This window comes from Melanaphis sacchari, unplaced genomic scaffold (genome assembly GCF_002803265.2).
Source record: "Melanaphis sacchari strain LSU unplaced genomic scaffold, SCAv2.0 Contig120_pilon_pilon, whole genome shotgun sequence".
In the NCBI taxonomy this organism is placed as follows: domain Eukaryota; kingdom Metazoa; phylum Arthropoda; class Insecta; order Hemiptera; family Aphididae; genus Melanaphis; species Melanaphis sacchari.
In genome coordinates this window covers 21,477-40,241 of record NW_020270473.1, presented here as the reverse complement: position 1 = coordinate 40,241, position 18,765 = coordinate 21,477, and the positions used below count along the sequence as shown (strand labels likewise).

General features: G+C 26.5%; 1 protein-coding gene across 3 annotated transcripts in view; it reads right to left on the bottom strand.

The window, feature by feature from the left end:
* Positions 1 to 1,628: 1,628 nt before the first annotated feature.
* Positions 1,629 to 18,765, bottom strand: part of LOC112590853 (voltage-dependent calcium channel subunit alpha-2/delta-3) — a gene marked incomplete at its 3' end in the record, with an annotated part of 34,391 nt that continues 17,254 nt past the window's right edge. The window contains 26 exon segments of one of the 3 annotated variants that reach the window (XM_025334434.1): positions 1,629 to 1,833; positions 2,332 to 2,680; positions 2,796 to 2,913; positions 3,016 to 3,267; positions 3,335 to 3,477; positions 3,768 to 3,880; positions 3,947 to 4,051; positions 4,562 to 4,594; positions 5,821 to 5,914; positions 5,994 to 6,044; positions 6,103 to 6,242; positions 6,328 to 6,373; positions 6,443 to 6,584; positions 6,935 to 7,006; positions 7,077 to 7,172; positions 7,251 to 7,325; positions 7,410 to 7,490; positions 7,554 to 7,640; positions 7,713 to 7,849; positions 8,578 to 8,767; positions 8,930 to 9,040; positions 9,100 to 9,371; positions 10,196 to 10,336; positions 10,582 to 10,765; positions 15,303 to 15,413; positions 15,984 to 16,065. In XM_025334434.1, coding sequence (XP_025190219.1) covers positions 1,629 to 1,833; positions 2,332 to 2,680; positions 2,796 to 2,913; positions 3,016 to 3,267; positions 3,335 to 3,477; positions 3,768 to 3,880; positions 3,947 to 4,051; positions 4,562 to 4,594; positions 5,821 to 5,914; positions 5,994 to 6,044; positions 6,103 to 6,242; positions 6,328 to 6,373; positions 6,443 to 6,584; positions 6,935 to 7,006; positions 7,077 to 7,172; positions 7,251 to 7,325; positions 7,410 to 7,490; positions 7,554 to 7,640; positions 7,713 to 7,849; positions 8,578 to 8,767; positions 8,930 to 9,040; positions 9,100 to 9,371; positions 10,196 to 10,336; positions 10,582 to 10,765; positions 15,303 to 15,413; positions 15,984 to 16,065 — 3,430 coding nt within the window. 3 annotated transcript variants of the gene reach the window in all.

Sequence of the window (18,765 nt, the reverse complement as noted above, 5' to 3'; positions counted from 1 at the left end):
AAGAGGGCTGTGAACCATACAGAGTTTCTCCTTGCCCATTAGACGAACAAGGAAATAATACTTGCGCTGGAAAACCAATGGAAAAAAATCACAGATGTACGAAAACGTGTTACGGAGATCAAGACCTTGATTTTAAAAGCGATCACAGATACACAAGAGATTATTATCGCCTTACATACTCAAGTATCCAAAAGGACCTTATGACTTATGGTCCCATTGAAGCATCTTTTGATGTGTATGATGATTTCCCCAGTTACAAATCAGGTAAATTAATATTACTTGTTACGAAGTTTTACATTGTTTATACTTAAATTCTTGTTTAAATTGCTTATTTAAATTTCTGAACTAGTTGTCATAAATATTATTATTTTTAGGAGTCTACATTAAATCAGAAAATGCAACATATTTAGGAGGACACGCGGTTAAATTAATTGGATGGGGTGAAGAATACGGAGTCCCATATTGGTTGTTGGTTAACTCGTGGAACGAAGAATGGGGTGACAATGGTCTTTTCAAAATTCGAAGAGGTACAAATGAATGTAACATTGACAATTCGACTACCGCAGGTGTACCAGTAGTTTATTAAGTGTATCATTAGTATTAACAATGTTAAATATTATATAATGAAATAAAATCAATTTTTATTGTTTTATATCTTTTTTTTTTTTTATCTACTATTATAGAAATAATTCTTTACGTATTGATACACAACAATCCTTATTATTATGATTTTAAATACTAAATATAAAGTTAAAATATTAAGTCAATAACTGAATGGTTACCTATTAACTTTGCTCTAACTTCATAACCATAACATTCTATATTTTAGATATTTGATTAATTTTTATATGTTACATACTATACACCTTAAACAAAGTATTTCACTTTGTTTTTATTAGTGTTTCAGCGTTTAAAGTCGAAGTTTAATATATTGTTTCTTATATTTATGATTGTCGTAGACGTGTTGCTAGCCAACATTTTTATTTCATAAACCGGTAACATTAATTGTATTTTTAAAATTTATGGTTTTTATAAAAACTTCAGGATGATTAATATTATACATATCCATAAAACGGCAATGGACTACACAATGAGCAAACCAAAATAAATTGTACCTACCTAATTTTTAAAATCACGTAAAAAGTTTTTTCATATTTATTTCTAAATTTACAATGTACTAAAAAAATAGTAAGCTTTTCGAATCACGTGTCAAAATTGATTTTTAATTCATTTATACGACTATATAAATATATAATATGTATACTAAATATATTAATTATTAATTAATAATAATATTGCATTATTTTTTAATTAAACATACAATGTTCGTAAAGCTTCATATTTAAATATTTTAATATTTGAATTTGATTTATTTTGTAATAAATGTTTAAAAATAAATCCGAAATTTTTGGCCCCATCAAGCAATACTCGGCTCTGTACCCATCTATAAGATTTATTATATTAATTAAATGTCATCAAAAAAACTTTTTTTCCAAATACTTCACATTAAAAAAAAAAAAAAAAAAAAAAAATGAAATCTCTAGCCAAGTATTCTGCCTAATGGACAATATATACTAAATTTTAATAGAATTATAAAATATTAACACTTTAATATTATTAAAACTCACTTCCGGATGATAGTTTATGCATTTTCCTGTGCGTCTCCGGTACATGTTTTGATCTTGACAATTATACACTGGTAGTCCAGTTTTATCTGTTGCCATTTGAACCTCTTGTGGTTCAATGCTCAGTTGTTTGCTGCCGCAAGGGCACAAAGTATCCACCACTAATAGTATTAAATTACTATGGGGAATTTTTTGCACGCTGAATGGTCTGTAAATATAAAATATATTTAACATGTATCAAGTCGTGAAATTGATACACGATCTACATAAAGTATATAGGTTATTCAGTACTCGGTTATGATTGCGTTGACTCTTAGAGGACAGTTTATGAATTTCCATGATAACATAAATAAATATTTTAACTTGTTAAAATTATTTAATATACGATAGTAAATATTAAATGATAATCGTTTCATTTGATTTATACAAACTTTGTCCGCGATATAATAAGGAAATGAACTGTGTATTTTTGCCTTTATTTTTGCTTTTAGAACTTGGAAATAGTTTTTAATCAACTTAGATATTATACATAGAATTTAGTGTTAGGAGAAAATAATAATAAGCTAAGATAAATTTATTTAGGAAAAATGGTTTTTACATATCTCAAGTTGTAAATAGGTACACATAATATGATAATGGCTAATCGTTTTTTCATGATCAAATTTAAGTAGGTAAATACAAAATAGCAATACAGGTTATATTATACCTTTCGCATCCAGTAGCGTGGCAATTGGTCAATTTTCCTTTGAGCGGGTTAAATGACCCACTCGTGTTTAATTTGTTAGGTTGCAAGACGTACAATTCTACTGATTTGCGACAAGTTCTAGTTATGCCCGGTTGGGTTCGGTTGTACACTGGACTAAAGTACTCAGCGTTTTTCATGCTCGGCACATACAGCGGCGGATGTGGAGGCATATCTTTATAGTCGTTACCAGAACTCCCCCGATCGCTGTTGTCACCATCCGTCATTGGCTTGTCACTCTGGTCCGTGGTCTTCTCACCTTGATCCGGCACGAATTCGTCTGGTCCCAGGTCGTATTCAGAATACATCGGATCTGTAGAAAAATTATTAACTGTGTATAATATATAAATATCAGAATAACAAATCAAGTTTGCGCAAGAGATTTCAGTTTGGCTAATATGTAATAAATAGTATAAAAAAATAAATACCTTCGTCTTGAGCTTGAATCCACTCCGGGAATAGAACGTGATAGATGTTAGTTTCGATTGCTAACCAAGCCAATCGACCTAATAACCATCTTACTAACCAGACGATCGGCTGAAAAGGCTGAAAATCAAACAAGAGGCGTCGTAAATGATTTAAACTGGGTGTTTAATGATAGTGATAACTGATAATCATTATAGTTATTTTTTTTTTTTGTATGATTACTCGTAGAGAAGTCGCTGAATCGGTCCCCGGTTCGATACCGCTGTGACACGCGCCTTGGTTATCCACAATTTTAATTTTCTTGTAAATGCCGTCCTGTACCAACGAGTCCATAATCGTTCCATCTGTTTGCCCGAAAAATTGACCGGTATGATGAGATTGTTCAGATATTATGATGAAACCGTTATTATCCAACACATAGCAGTCGAGATCGTCGGAAGCACACGTCTTCTTGCATCCAGTCATGCCGGTACACTTTAAAAAGATAAAAAAAAAATTGAAAGAATTTTTTTATCATAAAATTGTTATTTTAACCACATACGGCCGAAGTTATGTTGATGAAATGCGAAGCGATCGATGAATGTTGAAATTGTATGCCGACAACCGCAGCTGCCGCTCGATGACCTTTGTTTTCAACGAACATCGCGTGAGTAGCTGTAATCAATGGTCGATCAAGTCCAGCGCCTGTTAAGAGATCAAATAACTTTGATTTATTTTTATCCTTTTACATTAACAACATATCCAATTGTAATTTTCTGAATATATCTGTTGAGTTTTAGGATAATGGAAAATCAAATAATATAGAATTATAAAATACATACAGTCATGTGAAAATGAATTATATAAACAATAATATTGTCTATGTTTAAATGAACACTCCAATAATTATTTTTCATCGTTCACAATTTCATCAAAGAAAAAAAAATGAAAATTACAAATGGAATATTTTTAGTATGATATAAAATCAAATTAACCGGAATTAAATGGCACTGAAAACACAAAACTTTCAGGTTCTATGTTGTGTTGATCAATTGCTCTTTTGTACCACACCTCGTCTATTGCTTTTTTATTGGTTTCGCTAAAATGTCTAAAATAATACGTGTAAATTTAATTTTAATATAAATGACATAACATTTAAAATCATCAAATTTACAGTTCAGGTCCTCTGTTGTTAGCTGTTCCGTGATCTCGCCATCGTAATAATCCACTTCTTGTCGCGATAAACGTAAGCGTTACGCCGAACATATGATGTCCTTGACTACGAACGCGTGCAACACAGTATTTAAAATTACAAATTAATACAGAACGAAACAGTGCTGTTTTATAGATATTTTATTAAAATTTAGAATATTATTAAAAACTACTCTGAAGAAGCCACAATCACGTAATTTTTAATATTTTCAAAAATGAACATATCTATAATAACAATTTTAAATTTTGAATTGCTTAAAAAAAATTGATTAATTGAATATTGCAAAAAATATTGATACTATTATAGTTACTTCTTCAGAATTTTGTTATTTAAATGTTATATGGAAATGAAACCTCTTACCAAATCCGCCGCAATAATAATTCAAAATATTTTCTAGGGTGGGAACTCTTAATTATAATTTAAAAAATATGTATTTCAAAATCGATTGAAGTTCATATTTTTCGAAAATAATCCTAAATTACGTTAGGTACTGTCACACACTGAGCTAATAAAATATAAAATCTACATAGTTCAGTGCAAATAGTTTGAATGTACCACGTGTTTCATCTACTTTACCTGTGTAGAAGTGCCATTAGTGTGGCTATTGGGCTTTAAAATGTAGACAAGGTTAGTGCAATTTTTAAATAAGGTGCAAATATATAATAAATCATAATTAATATAAAAAAACAAAAGTAAGTAAAACTATAACTTACGATAATATTAATTAACACTTATCGATAAAATAAAATATCTGCTGAAACTATGTGTTTGTCGTTTTTGACAGAATAACAAAATATGTTTTTAAAATAATACCATTTTTTTTCTAATATAAATTAAGTTACCTATTTTAAGATAACTAAAATTAATTAATATTTTATTAAGTCAAAATTAAAATGTTTATATTCAAGCTATTAAGATCTATTATGATTGTTCCTTTTACATTATAAATATTTGTTTTTAACTATTATGGAAGTATCAAAAAAAAAATGTTCATTTATTTTTAAGTTTTTCTTATTTATTTTATTACAAATTTAAAAATTGGATATTTTGAGATGTGATATTATTATAATATTTTTTTATTGAACATTTTAGTATCATAGTGAAAAATTTAAATAGCTCAATACACTATTACAAAGAAACAAATAATAAAATAAAAACATGAATAAATATTTATACAATACAATTTTTAAAAAATAATGAAGGGGAACAGTAAATCAACAAAATAAATTTTATAATTATTATGATTGTATGCAGTCCAAAAGAAAAAAATAATTCTATGAAGTTAATAAATAATATTATGTAAATATGTACATATTTTAGTACACATACTTAATATATTCAGATATTTTATTTTATGACATCTTGCGATTTTTGAATAAAATAAAAATAAGTAATCATGCTTATCAATTATTATTATTGGTGCATATGTGTCATATGTATATTACTGTGTTTTAACTAAACTTATATAATAATAAATTTGGTGAATACATAATAAAGTAAAACATCAATCGTGATTTGTGATTTCAGTGCGTTAAAATGCGTGTTTAAAAATAACAGCCAAAAGTGTTCTTCTTATTTTTATTTTTACCTATTTATTAAATTTTGCATTCTGAGTAACGCGTTAGTAGATTTACTGAAAATAAAATGTTTGAGAATTTGTAAATATATTTTACTTTTTTTTTTATTTTTAACTATTTAAATTTTCAGTGATAAAACAGTAAAAATACATAATATTTTAATATTTTAAAATCAAAAAAACAAAAAACCAAAAAAACCTTTTTTTATAAACATTTAGATTAATTTTATAAGGCATAATAAGAATACAATGTACTTACTGTTTATCAACCTTAGATATTTGAGTTGTTTGTTTTTCAAGACTATCAGTGACTAATGCATCGAATACTAAGGATTGTAAAAGATTTTTATCGCCTATAATTAAAAAATATCACATTAATTAATCTATAAGTACTTAAAATGATTATATAGATATCATTAACAAAACACTTACAATAATGAGAGTCTTTTTCTTTTCTCCACGTGTTATAAACCTGACTTGTGCCTGAAAATACTCAAGAGAATTAGTATTTTTAATGTTTATTAATTCACAGAATAATTACCAGGTTCTCTTTGTGGCATTCTAGACCTTAATGACATCCATTTCCAACCAGGACGTTTGGTTCTGGACAAAAAATGTAACACTCTATCCTCAGGAGTTTTAAAATTATGTTCATTTCCATAGTTATATTCACAGTAAACCCTGTAAAATTTGATTTTAATAATAATACTTCGATATATATCTAAAATATAATTTTAATTCAGTGTTGAAATAGATATGTACTCACCAATCGGGATGGACTTTCCAATTTTTGCCTTTGAAATACTCCGTAACTGAAAAATTAATACAAATAAAATGAAAATATCTATATATAAATTAAAATGTTTATTTTAACCACTAACTATTGAATTGAGTTAATTTGATTTCTTCTTCTCCGAGTAATTCATACATCCCATAACTTTCTGGGAGAGCAATACCTAAACTATAAGGTGTATCTTCGATTGAATGATAAAAGTACTTATATTTTCTAGTAGATACTCGTCTCTGAAAATAATAAAATGAAATTTTTTTTAAATTTAATTTGTTTAACAGAAGATTATTTTGAGTGGGTTTAACTTTTAAGTTTAAAACTTCTATAAAGTTTTATTTTAATTATAATTTCCTAATAATCTTACTGTCTTATTTTTGAAGTTTTAAATTAAAAAAAATATATATATATTTATAATCTACAACTTATTTTTCTTATTTTACAGTGAAATGTTACAAATTGAGTATTATAAGTTTATGATATATATTTATTTTTTTTAATTCAAAAGTATTTGAGTTATAATATCACTTCAAATTTTTTTAGATAGGTCTAAATTTATTTATTTAAAATTTTAAGTGTTTGTTACCATATTATCCAAGTGATTATTGACTCTTAGAGTAGTTTCACCTTCTCGTTGCTCAATCATTTCTCTCCTCAACTAAAATATATTTATAAAACATTTTTAACCAATGAGAAAATATTAAAACAAAAATATTATAAATACTCACTTCAAGCAATAGAGTGTTATTATTAGTGTCCACGTCCGGTAACTCAATCTCACTCAGGTCGACCGTCTTATATTGAGGTCTGACCGAATCAGATTGCTGTAAAATATTGTTTACATACATGAAATTATAAAATTATAACAGTCGTATCAATGATAAAATGTTATGATTTATTACCGTTGGACGGAAGTCAGGGTGGTAAAGGACATGTCCATTATTGTCCAATATAAAGGAGTAACCATTGGCACCGAGCTTAAGGAATAAAAAATAATTAATTAAAAATAATTTTAAAAATCAAAAGTATTTACAATTTTTGTCTACACATTTTATATTTACCTTATAGGCCGGTACAAGTTTCTTTAGGTCGTCAATATAGACGTCCATACCTACCACACCCAATAAATTGGCGGCTCGTTCCTGTCAAAACAAAGTTAAATAATAATAAATAAGATATCATACAAAAGGACTCAATATATTTACCGAATGGTTTCTCCTGTCAAAAACGGGTGCAGATACTGTTGTCATAAGTCTGCCATCTATACTGTCAGTAGATTTTAAATTGTCAACCTGAAATGGTAAATTGTAAATCAAATATAAAATATAAATTTTTTCGATGTATTCGTTTCCAAAGATAAATACTTTGCTTGCAAGATATACTGGTGACCAATATACCGGATGATCAGTTTGATACATGATCAATGGTCTAGCCATGACTAAAACATAGTTTAGTACTTTTTCTCGAAGATTTCTTTGGTCTTCAATATGTTCAAAATAACCTAAAATATATTAAGTATAAATTGTAATATATATTATTCATAAATAATTATTTTTTAAAAATGATGACAAATATGAATAACTATAATAACAATAAAATGATTTAGGAATCTTAATTTTTCCATTATTAAGTTTAAAGATGAGAGATGAAACCATTGATTTTATAATGATGTATGTTTTAATTTTTCTATGATGATAATTTTTTCATGCGTATTTATCTGTCATCACCTTTTGGAGCATTAAAAACTAAAAATGCTTTAGTTTTCATTAAGGGCGAGTTTTTAGAAAAATTGTATTTAGTCTGTACTTTTGGGATTAAAAATAAAAAAACATTTTTTTAGTTTTCTTAATCGATAAAAAATTTAGAAGCAAAATATGAGAATATTTTTGTGATACGTTTAAAAAAAAAAAACATTTTTTTTATAATTAAAATAAATTAAACGTAAATTCTTGAAATTTATAATGTATTTTTCTTTGAAACACTTTGATAAAAATTCATATATTTAATTTAAAATCTTGATTAATTCAATAAAATATTTTTCATACATTTTTGGTATGAAAATTAAAAAATTATTAGAAAAATATTTTTAAAAAAAACATAGCCATCAACATTTTTAAAAACATTAAAAGTTGACATTTTGACATTTATAAATATTTTTATATAACAGAACAATTATTGTAAAACTAGTTTTAAAAACCCATGCATAATACGTACAATCTAAATGTTTACCTTTATTGTTGCAAGCAATCCAATTCATATCAGCAGCATTCGAGTCGTCTTTGCCGATTAAATATGTAAAAACTCGAACCGGCATATGTGGTTTATTATGTTGTAGAATTTCTTTATATGGACCAAATGGACCATCAGTAATTATCAATATTGCTTGATTGCATTGACTTCCTTGGCCAGTGCGATTAAACTGTATTTAACATAAAATATATTGTTTAGATTATATTGGTAGTAAACACAAATAGAATTTCACCCATTATACTATAATATCCGCCCTATCTATCATCACCCAACAAATTAACTCCTCCCCATACCAAACTAAAAGTTTCTAAATTAATTAATTCAAAGGTACTTTATGCAGTATGTCGAATGCACGGGCTAGAGCTCCAGTGAAGTTAGAACTGCCAGCAAACTTTGATTGTGCCACAGCAGATCTTAAATCTCTTAAGTTTTTCTCGTTGGCCTAAAATTTAAAAGAATTAGTCACTGTTTAAAATAGAAACGTGTAAAGTATAGAATTACTTGAACAATAATTTCTTTGAAACATGGTACAATTTCATAGTTTGATGACTCGAGGGATAAAACATTGACGAAATCGTTAGCACCCAGAGTATCAAGTGCCGCTAAAGTAGTAGCTCTTACAAGACTAAGTTTATAGTCAGATAATGCGATTGAAAAATCAGCTATTATAACAATATCTTTGGCGCTGGTTGCAGCCTCTACAAACCACGGATTAAGTCGATAGTCAAACAATGCAGATGGTGATAATCCTGAATATGAAGGCCATCGCAACGCTACAATAAAAAATATGAATCATGTAATCAATAAATATATTTTTACACAAATTAGTAACTAGATATTTCTGTTGAAACCCTGAATAATTTTGTTGTTAAAATATAATACACTATTATCAAAAATAAATTCTTAACACATCTTAACGTGAATTTTACCATGAATAATGAGAGGTTCATTTTAACCATGATTATTAGCAAAAGTAGCTAGACAGTACTAAAATAAACTTTAAAATGATAACTTTGAAATTGTATAAATTATAAGTAAATTTAAACTGTTTGATCACGATCCATCAAAGACTCAGACTTAAATACTGTTAAATAGGCACTATTTAATATAGTTTATATTTCGTAAATAAAAATTCTCCCTCTTTTCCTTAGGCAATTTAATTAAGTATCTACAAGCACTAGTTTAATTTAATTTTGATTATATATTATTAAATTGTATTGAATATAGTCTATTTAAACTATACTATTTTCTTGTTACAAATTGATCAAAAAAATGAAAGATCATAATTGAATCATAATTCATAATGTAAAAATTAATTATTTTCATATAATACTTTATTTTACTTAGAATTATAAAATCATTTTATTTGTTTTTGTACGAATAACTTAAATATTATTCGTGCATAAAATCCACGTAATAAAATTTTATATGATATATTGGCAACTAACTAAAAAAACTACACTATTCGATATTAGTTATCAAATGTAATTTAATTTTAATTTGTATTCGTGAGTCGTGACACTAATATACTGTGACAGTTACATAATGAAGTTATTAACTTAGAACACCAGTAAGTAGGTATACATTATGCACTTACTTGGAAATCGTCTGAGTGTCCCTTTTGTGCTACCAAAATATTGCCACGATAATACAGGATCCATTTCATAATTACTTACGAATATTGGATCTAAGTGGTCAGTCCATTGCATATCACGAACTATGGTTTCGTCAACTGAATCTTCAAATGTAATAATAAAATTGAAAATATATTTACTTTTTTAACATTTTAAACGGATTATCTAAGACTAACAATACTTAAACGCTATTTAATTTTTTTTTTTAATGCATGAACTTATAAATAATTTATACTTAAATGTTTAATTTAAATATAATATACACTTGAATATATGTATGTTTCTATTATTTACAGTAATCTATATAAGTATTATTAATGTTTTTTTTTTTTTATTGATTAGACATTACCTGGATCTACATATGTGCTCTGTAACAGCACACAATTTACAGTGGTGTTAAAAGCACATTGATCATATCGGTCTATTGACTCAAGACTCTTGTAATCCCCAAATCCATCGTTTACATAGCGCTCACTCTTTACAGAAGCCTCTTGATTAGCTAAAGCAGATTGTTCACCAGCTTCCATTAGCCTCTAAAAAAATAAAACATAATGCACTTATAGAAAAAATATTTGATTCTGGGAAATGTATTTACATATTATTAAATTAGTTCAAAAATAATCCAATTAAAAATTAAGTTTTAACTATTATATGCATGCTGGTGTTTTTCAATAAAATTTTTAAACTTTAAACTATTGTTCCAAAGTTAAAATATTGCAGACTTGAGTCTTGGACGAACTTAGGGCATTATACTTTTGTGGTGTGTGAAAATATTCTGAAAAGAAGGAGAATGAAAAAAGTTGCTAAACGGGTACAAAACTTTCGAGACAGAAATAAATCGAAAAAACCTATAAAACAATAATCAAAGTTGATGGTGGATAATTTTTAAAACTTATTCGACAACAACGGTTTATTAGATTCGTAAAAAGTGCGTTGAACTTTCTTTGGTGACCTGTATAAATATTGAAAAAAAAATATAACTACCTATATATTTTAGTTATACGTGACACATTTACGTATAACATATGCATTGATCACATTATTTTATAATTTATTTATCAAAGTTTTTATAATTGTACACATTATATTTTATAGTCTTACTATTGATTTATTATGGTAATTATAATATTTATATCTCTAAAATATTAAGTTGCAACTTAATCGTTTTGATTTAAGCCTAAAAAAATTATATTTCATAAGAACATTTATTTTTGTGGTATTTTTAAATATTTTTTTAAGAATCAATAATTTGAGATTTTTCAATAGTAAGTAAATTACCAATAATTTCATATTAAACTATTACCTAACCTAAATAATATACAAGTATATAATATGTTCAATTTCGAGGTTTGAATTTTCTTATATTTCAATGTAATTATTATTAAAATAAAAATTATAAAATTATAATTTATATCATTAATTTAACAAACATATTAAACATAACCTACATCTTTCTTTATAATTTATGTTTTTATTTTAATTTAAAATGTATATAATAATATATATTTTTAATTTAATTGAAATTGAAATTGAAATACAACAAAATCAAAAATATTATGGTTATAATAAAAAATGTTTTTATTAAAAGAAAAAAAAAATCTGCGGATTTAAAACTACCACAACTACAGACGAATATTTGAGATGATTTAAATTAAATTAAAATATTTACACTAACCATTATTGTTACTGGATAATGCTGACAGGCATCGTCCAGTAAAGTTTTTTTGAAGGTTTTGAAGGACCATATCATGTTTACATTTACGACAGTTAGTGTGATTTTTCTAAATTTATAATACCACAAATGTTGACAGTTATTTTCCAAGTTTTAATTTAATTTTTAAAAGATCGCATTTTAACGTGGATTAAATATATTAAATAATGTCGGATTTGACCTAAAAAAATAAGATAATAATATGTACATTAAATAATGTAAAAATAAAATAAATTTTTATTTATGAAGTACTCATATTAGAAGATATACTTCATTTGAGTTAATTTATTTCATTTATTTCTAAACAATTAAATTATGTAGAATAATAAATTAAAAGAAAACATTAAGAACTACATAAACATGAAATATCAATATAATCTATTTATTTACAATTACTAAAATTAAAAATAATTTAATAAAATAAAAACATTTTTAACAATATTATTAATTAGTATTGAAAAATTAATAGGATTTAGACAATATGACCTTTTTTGTTGGAAGTATATAAGAATAAAAACTAAAAGGATAAAAGTTTTTTGTTAAAGAAGTCTTCTTTATTTTTTATAATTATGTTAAAATTTACAATTTTTAAGAGGTTTAAGTTTAAAATAATGGAGAATTTATTTAATTAAATAACGATGTTTTTTTTTTACATTATTTTTAATTAAATTTGTAGCTTTAGAGTTTGACATTTTAATGCAAGGTAACACATATATTAATTACTATATTCAATAAATATTTAAAATCTTTATTCATTAATTATTTTTATAATTAATTTAAAACTAGTCCTAAATGTACTTTAATAAACCAAATTACATTGTGTTACACATAATAAATCATGTAATGGAAATAATAGAATAATATATTATTTGTTTTTAAATATATAACAAATACAATAATGACAAGTATTTACTAATCACTAATTGTTCTATAATATACTGGAAGTAAGACAAAAACCATGTGTCTATATTTTGTCTAGCTTTTGTATAATATAATTATATACTATGTGTATACATTTTTATATACTAAAAAAAAACCACAAAAGTGAAAAGTCTTCACTCTACTGTATAATTATGTCAAATTTACCTTTTAATTGAGTAAAATATAATGAATATGTTAAATTTGAATCCAATACTTGTTCATTTCATATTAAAAATGGTTTTGTGATGAGATGGTATTACAAAATATATTGTATTGATTACATTTATAATTTTACATAGAGGTAATTTATTTTTCTATTAGTAATAAAATAGTTTGAAGTAAATTTTACCAAATATAATACGTATTTATTAAATAATATAACTATATGTTATTAACAGCTTACGAGTAAATATTGGTGAACCATAAAACGGTTTGAATAGGTTTATCGTATAAAAAGTTTTAAATTAATAAAAATATTTTGAAATTTTTATTGTGTATAGTTAATAATGATATATTTAGTAGTAAAAAGTTTTTCTAACGTAAAATATTTTTTTAAATAATCATTAGCAAAATAATTAAAAATATTCATTCAAATATCCTATTACGTTGAAATTTGGGAACTTAAAATTTCTATAAAAGTATATTGTACTCATATATTTTCTGTTATACATTTCTATAAGAAAATCATGTATGAGATCTTGTATTATGATTTTAATCTTTTTGGCTATCCTTAATTTTTTTAATTAACATCCTAAACAAAATTTTAAAATATTAGAAATTTAAAATGCCTATAAAAAGCTTAAAGTTAATTATTTCATATGGGAAATTATATTTTAAGTAGAAGTGGAATGTCTCTATGTATTTACGCGTATGACAAAATGTTCATATTTTATAATATATTATATCAGTTAATAGAAAATATTGTTATTGTTTGTATTAAGTATCTATATTATATTCATAATTAACTAATTTCAGAATATTACTTTTTTAAGTCGTTATTACAAAGTGTTTTTATTTAGAATAGGTAGTTTTATAAAATTAAACTTCATTATTACATATTCTCTAAACGTAATATTTTTTAGTGTATGTCTTAAATAAGTGGATTATACATTATCATAATAATATAAACCAAAGTTTTTTATATTATTGTTTCTATTTTTAATTGCATACAAAAACATAAGAAATATATGCATCTAATTAAACTATCTTAAATATATGTTCCAAAATTGTGTTACAAAATTATTTTCAATGTTAATTACCATAAACATAAGATCTATTATACGCTTTTTAAGTACATGTCAATTTTTTTGAATAAGTTAATTTCACACACTAGGGTTACTTAAATTGATGCGAGGAGGAAGTTTATACAATGTCGTGTGCATACCACATAATTTCATAACGACACGATTGCTTCAGTGATGACACCATTTTAATTGCGATTATTCTTCTTATTATTATTATTATTATTATTAAGAGACTGTTTTGACAGGATATTAAGTTAATAAAACGAGCATAGCGTACAAATCATAATGGTTAGGCACTGGTAACGACTTATGCAAATTAAATGGCAAAGAAACGAGAGATTTCAGGTCTGTGCAAAGTGCTTTATAATATCATTCGTCAGATGGCATGGGAAGTGTGGAGTCATTAAGGGTGTTAAAATGGTGTGGTTCTCCTTTTCAACCTCGAATCCTGTTAATTAAATTCCTCGACGAGTTGTGCACTATGTCTGTGTTTGTATGTGCGTGTGTATGAGAGCCTCTTCCACGTCTATTTCTATCTCTCTCTGTCTCAGTATTCCTGACTCTCTCGTCCTGACTATCTCTTGGTGCCAAAACCATTCTACAAAGCAATCGGTTCCAAAAATCTACACACAAGCGGGAGAGGAACATACAGTTAATGAGATAAAGAGTGAGAGAGGAATATAAAGCTTATTGTTACGACCCTCAACCAACACACCCATTGAAGCTCTCTAATTACACCCCACCTTACACCCAGCCAACGATAAGTTAATTAACGTTTATTGATGTAATATAGACGCCATATTGAGATGTGCAATAATGTTTTAATCGGTTTGGAAATTTGTCATGTACATTGCGTTTAAATAACGTTATTATAGCCAATACATAAGAGTACCTATAGTATGAGTATGTTTAACGATGACAAATTACAAAGGGAAAGGTCGTTGTTTTCAATAACGGTGGTTGATTGTATACAAGTTATAGGAATTCAAAAAGGGTCGTGGGTATATATTGACATTAACAAAACAATGTAAGCATTTATAATTGAGTACACTACACTCGTAATTCAAAAATGAATTAAATTAAGCATTTAAGTTGAACAGAAAAATCATATTTAAATACAGTTAAAGGTGTAGATAATTTCTAAGTATAACTTACTTATAACTAAAAAAAACAATAGAAAATTAATTTACTTACCAAAACAGAATTCATTTTGATATCCATCATATTTTTAACTTCTGCTGCCAAATCGCGAATAAGTAAAAGTCCGTCTTTTCTTCGTACTTTGGATTCTCGCTCTCGATATTTCTGTTATAAAAAACAAAATTAAAAGTTTAGTTATTTTTTTGAGAAAAAAACTTATGTAAAAATAAATTAAAAATAAAATCTATTTATTTAATTATTTAGAATAGTATTTAATTTATTTCGTCTATAAACTATAATAAAGCAGAAAATTCAAATTCTTGATAAAACTTAAGTATTAGGTAGTACTGCATGCTTATTCATGCCTAATTATTATAAGGATTTTCAGACTTTAAAATGATAGCACATTAAAAATATATAATAGTTAGAAAAATAAATAAATTGATCAATAGAAAATATAATATAAGTATTTATAACGAGTAAAATTTTGATTTGTGTCCAATTAATACGATCGAAATATACTTGGTTTTTAAATTCCGATTTGTTATTATTATTCTTTTTATAAGTTTAGCTTCAATGGCCACTACAAAATAGTTGCACTTACACTTAATTCTAAAATAATAAAATAATTAAATTTATTAATGTCTCAACTTTTTTAAATATCTAAATATTCATTTTAAGAATTTTATTCAATGGAACTATTTAATATTAGTACTAATGTAAATTTAAACTTACTCTTTGTATTTCGTTCATGTTGGTGATTTGTCTGCCAAACTCCCATAAATCTACACCGAATTTCAGTGCCCAATTTTTTACTCTGAAATGGAACACACATATGTAAATCAAGTATGGAATAAGGGTAAAACTAGATTTTTAAATATGGGGCACCTATAAAGGATAATATAGATATGTCTAGCCACTTGTCAGTGTATTATCATTTATTGATGACGGGTGTGTCACACCTAATTGTTAGTCACACTAATTCATACGGGATACTTGTTAATGGAATATGGTCACAAATAACGTGTGTTATATCACAATCTATTTGTAAAAAGACCAAAAAAAAAAAACACTAATGTGATTCCCCACAGCATAGGAAACACCTATTTCAATACGATGAATGTGATAATTCGATATTCTGAGGGTATGAATAGTGTATGACTTATTTCAGACTTCAGTATATTTAGTGTTTGATTTAGGGTTTAACAAAAACAGAAATCTTAAAAATCCGTTTGAAAAAAGCAATATTAAAAGGCGCAATTTAAGAAAAGTATAATATATATGAATATTCTAAGCTCTTTTGTAGTTTCCAATAATGTATTTAATATTACTAAGTGTATTATTGCAAGAAATTGTTGAATGTCGATATGACAACAATCGATGTTTACATAAAATTATAATTAACATTACTAAAATTTTAAACACGTTTTTAGCAACAGATACATAACTACGTGTATAATAATTAATTCGTTATTGTATTTGATTTAAAAACAATTTCACTAGATAAATTGCTTTAATAATAATTCAATTCATATAAAATAATAACACACAATTATTCAATAAAAGAGTCAAATTCAAAACTTTATTTCAGTTGGAATAATACAGTGAAATAACAAAAGCCATTAAATTAATAAATCGTATTATAGTTCAATACTGAATACTCAATTTGGCATTTAATCGTAACGTTCGTAACATAGTAACATTGTTATAAATTATAATATAATTTTTAAACTCTAATATTTACTATTCACGCCTATATTTTTAGATCAATCAAAATATATTTATATTTTTTTTTTGTCTATGCGATACTATTAATTGTATTTTTTAATAAATTTTTCTTTTTCACCTTTCAAATTAAAAAAAAATATTTTCAAACGTGAAATATTAAAGGTTTTAATATTACAAAAAACTTTACTTTTTTTGCAGATTTCTAATAACTACTGAGAATTCGCTTGTCTTACAAACCTAAAATACCATCTGTGTCCACTTTCAATCGATAGAAAAACTATATTAAAGTTTAGGTAAATTTTTATTTTTACTACTCAGAAAAAAAATATAATAAACGTAGTTTTCTGAAACAAAATAAAAAACAATACATATATATAATTCATTTTAATTAAAATTTAGATTCGACGTAAAATATTAAATTAAATTGTTATGATTTAATCGCTGCACGTCTCTGCAATAGTGGTTTATAAACTCTTATTATTTCTATATAATATTATCTTATAATCATCGTATGAGATTCGTACCGTGATTCGATGTACTTATAAATTATATTTTTTCGTTGGTTAATAAATATGCAGATTAGACGGGAAATGTACAATAGAATAATATAATGTTTAAATTTCGTGAACATTATAATAAAAATAATACTTATCGTGAGTTCACAAAATTACCTATTTATCAACATGCGTAATGCGAACACTACTTGTATAATAGTGGTACTTTAATCGGCTTTTAAGTACATTTTCGCGAACCACACTGTTTTTGTTGTTGTTGTTGTTAAATCGTGTAATACACAGGACTTGATTTAATTCCTATTATTTTCATTGTATGCAGTATCGTGATTAGGGAGCGTCATAATATTATATATCGCTACATGGCCTTAGATGTTGACTACTGAGTGCTGATAGTTAATAATTGTGTACGAGAGCTTCGTAATTTTTTTTTACCAACTTAACGGCGTCTAAAAAAGAATGTTCCCGAGGGATCGATGATAAATATCAATACAATCTCTGAGGTTTTTCCGCTTTTTTGGCTTCGGAACACCCCCTGCGAACAGTGCGAACACGCAGTCCGACCTGACTCAGTGCCTCGTAGAACAGTAAAATCGAGTTTGCCACGTAGACAAGTAAATGTTACGAAAAACCTCGAGGCCAAAGATCCTTTGGCATTACGTTTGTTTTCAAGAATTGCACACTTGAAATTATCGACATACTATATCAATGATATAGAGCGAACAGCGTGTTATCGCAGCACGGCGCCCAAGAATCGGGAAAGAAAAAAAAAAAGCTATATATACCTACTTGCGGGCAATCGGGGAAATAATCGACGAACGTTGCGGTCGCGGAATGTAGGTGAGGACGCGTGCGATGTGGGCGGAGGGTGGGTTTGCTGTGCGTGGGTGGTACAGCGTGGGGTACGAGAGGGTATTATTATTATATATATATATAAACAAAATACAAAATATAACACGCGGCTATGAGAGGAGGCATTAATCACACACGGCAAGAAACGTTTCGGCGGGATGAATGCAGCTATGTGTACACACTACACACGCGGGTGGGTCGGCGCATAGTGTTTTGGCGACGGCGATGCGTAGTAGTTGCGGGATTTGGGGGGGAGGGGGTCGCCTGACGACGTGACCCCTTCGTGTACGATCTCGAGCGTTTTCTCGTACGCCGCTTCTACTACGGTCATACTACTACTACTACTACTACTACTACTACTACTACTATTACTACTATTACTACTACTACTACTACTACTACTACTACTACTACTACTACTACTA